Source organism: Lepidochelys kempii, chromosome 1 (assembly GCF_965140285.1).
Source record: "Lepidochelys kempii isolate rLepKem1 chromosome 1, rLepKem1.hap1, whole genome shotgun sequence".
In the NCBI taxonomy this organism is placed as follows: domain Eukaryota; kingdom Metazoa; phylum Chordata; order Testudines; family Cheloniidae; genus Lepidochelys; species Lepidochelys kempii.
This window is the reverse complement of record NC_136380.1, coordinates 112,942,948-112,954,359: the sequence shown is the minus strand read 5'-3', so window position 1 is coordinate 112,954,359 and position 11,412 is coordinate 112,942,948. Positions and strand designations below refer to the sequence as shown.

Sequence of the window (11,412 nt, the reverse complement as noted above, 5' to 3'; positions counted from 1 at the left end):
GTCATGGAAGGAGGTGATGGCAGCCAGATGTACTCTGACGGAGCAGGTGGATAGCCCAGATTTTTAAGGCCCAGTATATAGTCGAGGATTCTAAGTTGTGGGGCTGATTGTGGAAAGATCTGTTTGTCCTGGCAACAAGTGCAGAATCATTTCCACTTATGTGTATCTATCTATCTACCCTTCTTGTGCTTAGTCTGCGACTGTTCAGCAGTATATCTTTCACTTCTTCAGAACAGTCCTTCTTTACCCCCACCAGCCATGGAGTAATCAGGCCTTGAGGTGGAGTACTGCGAGGTTGGGGTGACGGACATGCCCCATGTCCTGTGACAGAAGGTGAGGAACTAAGGGAAGGGTTTGAGGTGATTTCACTGGCATCTGTCTCAGGAATGGGAACCATGTTTGTCTGGGCCAGGTGGGTGCAATGAGAATGACCCTGTATTTGTCCTGCGTGATCTTGTGAATGACTCGGATCAGTAGTGGGATAGCAAGAAATGCATACAACAGTGGGGCTTCCCATTTTATGAGGAGAGTATTGCCCAGGGAGTGGTGTCCCAATCCAGCCCGGGAGCAATACTGTGGGCACTTGAAGTCCTGAGCTGTTGCAAATAGGTCTATAGTGGGGAACCCCCATAGTTTGAATATGGCTTTGAGAATTCCAGGATCCCTCTCCCACTTGTGTGTTTGTGAGAAGTCGCTGCTTAGGTGGTCCACTGTTGTGTTCTGACATCCCGGCAAACAGGATGCCGAAATCTCTATGTTGTTGGTGATGCACCAATTCCAGAGATGTACTGCCTCTGCACATAAGGGGTATGATCAGGCTCCCCCTTGGCCATTTATATAGAACATGCATGCAATATTGTCCATAAGGATCTTGATGGCATTGTTCCTGATTAAAGGGAGAAAGTGCTTGCATGCGTTTCGGACTGCCCTTAGCTCCAGTAAGTTTATGTGCAAGTTAGACTCTGCTGAAGACCAGCAGCCCTAGACCATATTGTCGCATAAATGTGCCCCCCAACCAACTAGAGAGGCATCCATCGTGACTGTCATTGTTGGAACTTTTTGTTGGAAAGGGACACCTGAGCAGATGTTCTGTGGTTGTGTCCACCATGTTAGCGTTTCTTTTACCATGAGGGGCATCGTGAGGCATCAGTTGAGAGAATGTCTGTGTGGTATATACACTGTTCGAAGCCAGGCCTGTAAGACTCTCATGTGGAGCCTGGCATATTTTAAGACAAACGTTGTTGCCGACATGTGCCCCAACAGTTGTAAACACATCCTGGCAGATGTTTGTGGGCTGTCCATCTGTTGAAATTAGGTTGACTAGAGTGAGGAAGCGTTGTTGGAGTAACATTGCTGTTGCTGTGAGACAGTAGAGGTAGGGTCCTATAAATTCCAACTGTTGGACAGGGACCAAGGTGGACTTCTGTACATTTATCTGTAACCCAACATCCATGAAAAGGGTTATCGTGGTATGTGTGGTGTTTATCACTCCTTGCTGCATTGGTGCCCTTACGAACTAGTCATCTAAGCATGGAAAAATCATCACTCTCTGTCTGCGGAGGTGAGTTGCAATGACCGTGAGAACCTTGGGAAAAAAAACTCTTAGGGCAGCTGACAGGCCAAAGGGTAGCACTCTGTATTGTAAATACTGATTCCCTAGGGTAAATCTCAGGAATCTTCTGTGTGCTGCATATGGTAATATGAAAATAAGCATCCTGGAGGTTGAGGGCTGAGAGCCAATCTCCTTTCTCTACTGCCAGAATTATTGTGGATATAGTCACTGTTTTGAAACATTGCATTCTCAAAAATTTGTTGACTTTTCATAAATCCAGGATGGGTCTCTACCTGCCATTCTTTTTCTGAGTAAGAAAATAATGGGAATAAAAACCTCTCCCCGTGTTGAGATGGTACAGGTTCCACGGCACCTAATTGTATGAGGTGGTTTATTTCCTGTTGTAACAGGGGCTCATGAGAGAGTTCCCTGAAGATAAATGGGGGAGAGGAGTGAGTAGGTGGGATAGAAATAAAGGGGATGGAGTAGCCCTTCTGAATAATCTCCAGAAGCCATCTGTCTGTTGTCTGACAGTTCCAGACTGTCACCATATTACCTGATGGTCTCCATATGGGCTGGGGACCGGATCTGGTTTTGGAATCAGAGAGTGTGGATGTCTTGTGCCCTCGACCACATCTTCAAAATGATTGTCTGGAGGTGGATGGTTGTGTGTATTTTGCCAGTAGGGCTGAATAATTGGCTACATGGAGGTAGAGTGTGGCACAGGAGTAGGCTTTCTGTCCGAAGAGGTCTAGCGTTTTCCAGTCCTTATTATATGGGGTCGTTCTGGACTGGTGTTGTTTTCCCCCTTTGATTTACCGCATCCACCACCCGCGAGTTTGGTACAGGGTGGGTAAATAGAAACTCAGCCCCTTTTGCTGGCACATAATATTTATTTTCAGACCTCTTACAGGAGGGAGCAGCTGTGGCGGGTGTGTGCCAGATTATTTTTGCAGGATCCATAATGGCATCATTAATTGGCAGTGCTATCTTTGCTGCTCGGGATGTCTGGAGTATGTCTGTGAGCTTGTGTTGGGTCTCTTGTAGCTCAGCTAATGAAATATCCAGAGATTCAGCTACACTTTTGAAGAGGTCTTGAAAAGATTTGAAATCATCCCCCCTAGCGTGTGGGGGGAGTGGCATTACCGTTTTGTCTGGCGACAAAGATGATATGTGGATGGGCAGCAGGATGTCACCTTCAGGTGTGTCATCAGGCACCTCTATCTCTTCCTCTTGTGTCTCTGAGGGTGTTGGGACAGTTGGTGAAGGGGACAGAGTTGTTTTGGACCTCAGTGGGTTAGGGGGCCTAAGGTTCTCTGCCCTATACATTGCCCATAGATCCCAATATGGCCAGTTGGGTGGGAAGGGTATAGGTGGCGGTGCCCACGGTTGACCATATCAGCCCAGCATGTATGTAGATGTTTCATGCTGAGAGGGTCCAGGTTTAGGGGAGGAGTGATACAGAGTGTATATTACTGCCTCACCCTCTTCTTCCTCATCACTGGAGAAAGGAGGGTCTGATCCACAGGGAGTGGTTACCAGGCTTGGTTCTGGTCTTGCTGGGGTACCGTCGGTACTGAGTAGGGGAATTCCAGGTGTTGAGGTTGCTATCAGGTCTGCATGCCTCGTGAATTGCTGCGGAACCATAAGGCTTGGTGCCAGGGACGGCATCATGCACTGACCGGGAATTAGGGTAAAAGCTATCATGTCAATGACTTGGAGCTGTGCTGAATAGGTACACGGCAGATGGTGACACTGTACTGCTTGGTGCCGAGGTTTTCTTCAGCTCCGTAGGTGCCGAGCTGGGAGGTTTGGCTTTACGGTGTGCACCTCCATTAGAGCTTTCCCACATAGGATCTTTAGCTCCTCAGGATGTTTCAGTACGGATGTTCCCAGTGCCTCATGGTCTGGCGCTCTTGGTGCCATTGGTACCAGGACAGATTTTTCATTTGGAGAACACTTTCTTTTAGGTGATTCACATTGTGTGGATGAGTGTGACCACTTTTTGGTAGCTTTTCTAGGAGCACGCTCCGTAGCAGCCGTTGTTGAATTAGATCCCCTGTCAGACGCTGCCACTGGCGACCAGGAGGTGTCCTGGACTCGGGGTCGGACATTGGTCTGAGGGATTTCTCCATCATCAGGAGCTTCAATTGGAGATCCCTAGCCTTCCTTGTCCTGTCCCAGTCAATTTTCTGCAGTGTGGACACTTTTGGGTAATGTGTGCCTCTCTGAGGCAGCTGACACACTGTGCGGGGACGTCAAGAGACCGGTATGGAAAGTCTGCTAGTCAGGCAGCGTTTAAAGCCAGGTGAGCTGGGCACGCCTGAGAGAGAAACTCCTCTGGAGAAAGAAAAACGGGTTTATTACTGTTCTTTCTTTTTTTTCTTTAATCAATAGCCGAGTACCTGCCAGAGAGGCCGGGGTAAAGGGAGAAAAATATATAATTTAAAAAAAAAAACAAAAAACTAAAATATAAGATATAAAGGGCAAAGGGCTAGGGTAGCTAACTACGACTAAGCTAACACTATCGGGAACAATGGCAAACTATTACGCTCTCAAGGTAAGAAAGGGTGCTGCTGTCGCTCCAACTCAAGCCAAAGGCAGTAGAGAAGCACCTGGGGCATGGTTGGCTGCACTCCGCTATGTAACCACTTGGAGCGGCATAAGATGGCTACTACAAATCTCCATTTACAAGAGCAGGGCGCCAAGACACCTAAAGTGGAGCACCCACATGGACACTCCTCGAAGAACCACCAAATTTTCCGTTATACAGCATATCCCTTCACATTTAAGATTTAAAAAAATTGAAATGTATGAAAAATCTTCAACAAAATGGTACTCTATGTTTAGATTTAAATCCTGCGTGTGGAAAGAACATACTGCTACTTATTAAAGATAGGTTTCAGAGTAACAGCTGTGTTAGTCTGTATTCGCAAAAAGAAAATAAATTGGTTAGTCTCTAAGGTGCCACAAGTACTCCTTTTCTTTTTATTAAAGATAAGCTTAATTTAAAGTTGCCACATATGCATATTTGTAGCCAGCCACAAAGGCGTGGGGGTGGATATAAGATGCAGTAGCTCCCTGCAGTCACCTCCCATTGAAGAGGATCCTATCTTATGTGGCAAACTACCATAGAGGTTTAATGCTACTTGAGGCAGCATTATCTCCCTCCCCACTTGGATACAGCTATATTAGAGATGTGAATGGCAGCAGAGCTGAGCCAATCATGCTGCCACTGTTGCTTGGGGTGGAGAGGAACTGGTAAGCCTCAGGAAAATAAGCACACTGTAGATTGTTTGACATTGTTGGGGTTGAGGTAGGAATTTTATGGAAAGCTTCAGGTGCTGCACAGAAAATAGTATTACTGCTACCTCCACTTTGCTTCTAATTCTGCCTTCCAGAGGCAGGCAAGAACATAGCATTTATCAAATTACATATTTTGATGTTATGGGGCATATGAGGATTTTCAAGATATTTTAAAACCTTCAAATGAAACAAAATATAAGCAATTCTTTACTTTGTTTCTGAACATTTTAGGTATAACCCATAATTCCCTTCAAATACCAGACAGCCTTTCCTGAAATTAAAATCATCCATGAATCAAATTATGTATGGCAATCATTCATCCAGAACCCAAGAAATATATAAAAGCACACATGCTTACAGCTTGATGTCCTTACTACAAGAATCTCAAGCTACTATAATTAAAATACAGAGATCACAAATCTCAGAGGACTGTTAGATAGCATTTTCTCTTACATCTGTTTTCATGGCTAACTCAGATTTCTGTTATATAAAACTATCAAATAGCAACATGTAAAGCTGTCAGAAATGCTAGAGAACAATTAAATATAAAATTTGTTCGCTGTGAAACCAAGCCTTCCACACTACACAATATTCATATCTATTCTAGCACATAGCATTTTATGGTAGTCTGTCAACTTAATTTTAAATTAAAATGATTTCTTTGCATTAAAAATGTTTTACTATTTAGAAAAATGCCTTAAACACATGGACACATGAACAAAGAATACAGTATTGGCTGCTCTAAATGTGATGTAACTATTTTTAATTTTTTTATTCTAGGAAATTTTAGAAGACAAAAGTGTTATTAACTGAAACAAGGATTTTGAAAAAAACCCTCTATAATTATACCAATGATACTCCTGGGGGAATTCTGTGCTACTGCACATGCACATATGTCCTTACTACAAGTTGCAGTGGGGGAGATTTAGATTGGATATTAGGAAAAACTTTTTCACTAAGAGGGTGGTGAAACACTGGAATGCGTTACCTAGGGAGGTGGTAGAATCTCCTTCCTTAGAGGTTTTTAAGGTCAGGCTTGACAAAGCCCTGGCTGGGATGATTTAACTGGGAATTGGTCCTGCTTCGAGCAGGGGGTTGGACTAGATGACCTTCTGGGGTCCCTTCCAACCCTGATATTCTATGATTCTATGATTTAATGAGCCCTGCAGATTTCTAATTTTTTGCACAGAAAAAAAGCTTCTGACAAAATGTTGCTGCAGTTCTGCATTTTGCCCACCAGAGGGCGCTGTTGAGCTCAAACAAAGTTGCAGCGCCCCACAGCAGGGAAGAGAGAAAACTGCCTTGGCAGCACTTCTCAGGCCAAGTCAGGAGACAAGGGCTGTGAGGTGCTGGACGGGGAGGGAGGTTCAGGCAGGGGCTCATAAAGGCTAGTGGGGGAGGACACACTGGGGCAGCGGCTGAATGGGAGTGAAGGCACAGGGCCACGGGGGGAGGGAGGGGCAGAGCCACATGGTGATGAGGGGCATGCAGAGCTACATAGGGACAAGGGGAGTAGTTGGGAGAGGGCACACAAAGACACATTGGGACAGGGGCAGATGTGCCTGACTGAATGGGAGAGGCTAGGGGTCAGCCAGGATCTGCATGGGGACACTCCCTAACAATCCCTCCTTGTCTCGCGCCCCCCCCCCAAAAACCAAAACAAAACTGTTCCATACTTTTCCCACCCATACCCAACAACCCAGGCTCCTTACCAGCAATTTACTTCCCTCTCCCTCAGCTCCTCTGAAGAAGTGGGTTTTTTACCCACGAAAACTTATGCTCAAATAAATCTGTTAGTCTTTAAGGTGCCACCGACTCCTCCTTGTTTCAGCTCCTCCATTACCCCTGACTCCCACAAGCCTTTGCACTGCTTCCGAGGAGGGCAGGAAATACAGTTCTGTATTAATATGCCTAATAAGGAATCTATTTGTCAAAAAACATTTCCTGAATCTTTTTTGTTGTCTGCATTGTTACAGACATACTTGCTGACAGGTATTTTGAAATAAATGATCAAAAATAATTGAAACTGGTGTGATTTTACTGTGTTATTTTGACAAATAAAATATTCAGAATTTTGCAGAATTTTAAAATATTGTGCACAGAATTTTTATTTTTTTGTTCTAGAATTTTTAATTATTTGGTGCAGAATTCCACCAGGAATATAATGAATAGTTTTCCAGCAGCATGGCCTTTTGTTTGCTTTGGCAAAGTGGGCAGCTATTACACAAGTCCTTATTTCCTAAGGAAAATTAAAACTAGTTGGCAGCTCTTGTAAAAGGTGTAATTACCACTGAAGCCAAAAGCAATAGTAGAGCTTCAGAGTATCTCTCCACTCTAATTGCTTTCACATGAATGATTCTGAAATACAATAGCTACAAACCATATGGCCAATTAAGGAATTATAGCACTGTTCATATGTAACAAAATTATATTTAACTATTACAATCAGATTTTAAACTTATAGATATGAATACATTTCTGAACTGCAAACATTTTTATTAAATGAATTTTTATTAAAAATATTAGTCTGATATAATTATTTAGTCTGCTACAAAGGTATAATTCCCATATAATTTGTACTGTAACATTATTTTGTCAGGGTCATAACCTGAATAAAATATGGAATAGTCCTAGCATCAAAGAACATTTTTTAAAAATAAATATCTTAAAAAGATGGCCGTTATTGATGTATTGTTGAGAAAAATATGCTCAGATTTTGTTTTACAACTGTCCTTGGATTTTACATCTATTTCAAGCATTATTTTGTAACTCAGTCAGAAAAGTATTTGTATTTTATTTCACAGCAAATCTGTAGTAAAGCTTCTGGAGATGGGTGGAAAGATGGCTGCAAACCTTGAACTTGCCATTCTCAACAGTAATTCTATAGTCCTTATGACAAAACTCCTACAGAAGCCAGTGAGAATTTTGCTTGAGTAATAAGTCACATTCTGATCCAGGAAAACAGTCTGCACAGGAAGACTCTTACACTGATGCAGATTGTTCTGCAGAATCTGGGCATAATCAAGGACTTCAATATTGATGCAGAAGTTAGTTAAAATGTAGATTTGAGCACTTATGATTAAAATTTTATCAACTAATAAAATAATTTTAAGACTTACGATTTTATATAAATTATTGTATATATATGAGGCATCCTCTCTCTGTAAACCATGTCCATGTGTAAACACACTGCAAATGAATGTGCACGAACAGATTTAGGTGGCCTCATTCTGATTTCCAAGAAGACCGCCTTACACTGCTTTGACAGAGTACAGTCTTATTGTAACTAAGCAGTGGGTCCAAGAAGAACAAACTTTTTTGTAACATACCAGGTAAATGTAGCTTTAAAACATTTCACATTTTCCACTTACTTGAGCTTTCTGCACACATGTCCTAAGTTGTTCAATAAAGGCTCCCATTTATCAACTGTTACCTGCAAAATAATACATCCAACCTAATGATATCAACCTAACAGCTTTTAATTAAATTCTGTATGTTCAATTACTAAAGATAAATCAGCATGTAAATGAACAAGGCAGTTCATTCTTGGAGAATGAAAACTTGAAGACAGGTATTTAAAATTCCTTTTACATTAAACAGTTAGGTAAAATAAGCAAACGTTGTCCAATGAAACCATTTACTTATTAAAGTGAATCTTCCTCCCCATTTTAGTTATTTTTTCCAGGTTCTTCCACCCCCCATCCCAGTTAAATAGCCTTAAAAACTGCAGTGATAACATTTATTTGGACAAGAGGGCAAACACAAAAATAATGATATCTTCACTTACAAATTCAATGCCAGCTTTGCACTTTCAAACTTAACCCTTTACTATTTATTAGCACAGTTGGGTTCATCAACAAGCAGTGCAGAAGTGACCCTCAGTAAAACTAGATCTTGACAGAATGACTGCAAATACTAAATATCCCATTTGGCTTTATCCCTTTTCTTCCATGGTCTAAATTTATCTGCTCTGAAATAATTAGTCCATTTACTGGCCACACAATGCCAATATCTAAGCTGCGAAAATCCTTAAATTCCTTTCTGGTCATGGTGTTTAGCTTATGCTCTGAAGCATCGGAAGAAGTGCTGTAACTTTACCACAGACACCGTAAGTACAAACTCTATTCTTATTCCTATGCATGTTTAAGTGTTTTTTTAAAAACTAAGATATCTGCATTAATACCTTGCTGCACTGAGTTCCATATGTGATTGGAGAATTCATATGGGACGGAGCACTGTTTAACAGTTAAGGCACACAACTGGGAGTCAGATCTGGATTCTGCTAACAGCTATGCCACAGGCATAAAAGAATACATTTTAAATCTGTTACTTTTTATTCAGCTGAAGGCTTGTTGTTTTGGAAAAGGTATATTATGGGAAAAGGTAAAAAGGTATGTCTGATAAGCATGATGTAAAAATATGAAAACACTGGATGGCAGAACTTAATGATATTAGGCTAAGGTTTTAAGTCACAGTCTATATCATTGAGGAGGACAATGTCTCAAAATTTACTGCATTTATTCTAACAATTCAATTACATAAGGCAATATAATATGAGAACCTGCAGTTTTAATAAACAGTTCACTGACATAAAATTAAGTATGCATTAATTAAAAATTACCTCATTTCCAATAGCTTTAATTTTCTCTAAAGCATCGAGGAACCACTTTTCTGCAGTTTTCCAACTAAAATAAGAAAAAAACATTACTGGAATTACCAACAAAGTATCTATCACACAGTTGCCATTCAAAAATCCCTGACAAAGCTGAATAAACTGTGTTAGAAAGAGAGAAAAGTTATCTTTCACACTATTTATTCACAGATAATTTCATTCATATTAATTAAATGGTGAAATACAAGCAGTTGTGACAAATATCTTGCACACAAAGGTGCATGATCTTAAAGCCAAACTACAGAGTAAAAATTAAAATGGAGTTTCTAGCCCAGAAACATGTTAAATGCTCCCAATAACCAGGCTATGGATAACAATCAAAATCTTAACCTTATACACCTTTTAAAAACGTGTTCCCCTCTCTGGAATCATCTTGGTACTTCCTGGTTTGCCAAAAACAAAATCATTTCAACACATGGAATCTCCTGCACATATGAATACCTCATATGATACCTGGCTGTTCTATATGTGCCTAATTCCCAAGTATCAATTCTTTCCTGACTCAATGCTTAAAGCATCAAACCAGATAAAATACCCTATTAGAAAAAAAACTAATTTGACAAGTAAGAGTTTACGGTGAATACTAACTAATTAGAATCATAAGCAATTTCTTGTTCTGTAGCTCAAAATAAGCCCTTTTATAAAAACAAAATATATGCTACTACATTACTTTTAGGAAAAGAATATAGACTAGTAGTACTGTCTTTCTTTATCTCCTTTTGCAAACTTACTCTCCATTTTGAAATGCAACCACTCCAACTTCATGCATAACAAAAGGATCCTCAGGTGCAATGCTTAGGGCTTGGCTGAAAAATCTTTCAGCTAATTTTGAATTGTTGGTCAAACCATATTCTAGTCCAATATAGAGCATCGGCAAATGACAGCTGTAAAAAACAAGGAAAAAAGGAAGCTTCATATATTTATTTGCTTGTATGTAAATATTTAATAATTTGCAGAAATCTTAAAAGCATTTAATTGTGTGATACTTTATAACTATACTTTAAATAAAAAAACCTTTACATAAAAAAAAACTTTAAAAGAACAGTTACTTACCTGATAGTAACTGTCGTTCTTTGAGATGTTCTCACATGGATCCCACTTATGGTGTCCATGTGCCCCAGCACAAGAGTTCAAAACATTTTCACTAGCAGTGTCCGGTAGGGATCACGCATATGCCCTTTAGACTCCAGGGCATAAAGGGGGCAGCGACAACAACCACCACTCAGTTCCTTTGCTGACCAAAATCCTCATACATAAGACAGAGCTGCAGAGTTGGGTTGTGGGATGCACGTGCACAGAACATCTTGAAGAACAACAGTTACTATCAGCTAAGTTACCTTTCTTTCTTCTTTGAACTACTGGACATGTGGATCCCACTTATGGTGATAAGCTAGCAGTCATTTTTTAAAGGGGAAGGGGGGGCTAAGAGTTATCTGAAAAGAGATTGCAAAGGTTCTTTGAAAATATGCATCAGATCCTGAAGTGGTGACTAACAAATAACATTTTGTAAACATATGACCTAAAGACCAGGTAGCCATTCTACATATTTCCAATATTGGAACCTGACTTAAGCATGCTGTTGATGATGTAGCTTGCACTCTGATGGAGGACTCTTCTTACTAATATTGTAAGCAGTTCTAATACAACTGGATACCATTTTGGAAGTCTTTATGATGAAACAGTCATCCCCTTTGATTTATTACCACACAGAACAAAAAGTCCTGAAGTTTTACAAAAAGATCTAGTTCTATCAAGGTAATATAACAGCAGTCTTCTCAATTCTGAAGTATGTAATTTAGATTCAACAGGTGAAGAATGAGGTTTTGGGGGAAAAAATGGTGAATGAATGGATATGAAAATCTGATAGTACCTTAGGCATAAA

General features: G+C 40.6%; 1 protein-coding gene across 2 annotated transcripts in view; it reads right to left on the bottom strand.

Moving 5' to 3' along the window:
* The window catches only part of CDC16 (cell division cycle 16), a 68,038-nt gene that overhangs the window by 17,020 nt on the left and 39,606 nt on the right, over positions 1-11,412 (bottom strand). For both annotated transcript variants that reach the window (XM_073350735.2, XM_073350741.2), the window contains exons 13-15: positions 10,262-10,414; positions 9,480-9,543; positions 8,230-8,291 (exon numbers count right to left, since the gene is read on the bottom strand). In XM_073350735.2, the coding sequence (XP_073206836.1) occupies positions 8,230-8,291; positions 9,480-9,543; positions 10,262-10,414 (279 nt within the window). The remainder of the gene's footprint in view (positions 1-8,229; positions 8,292-9,479; positions 9,544-10,261; positions 10,415-11,412) is intronic.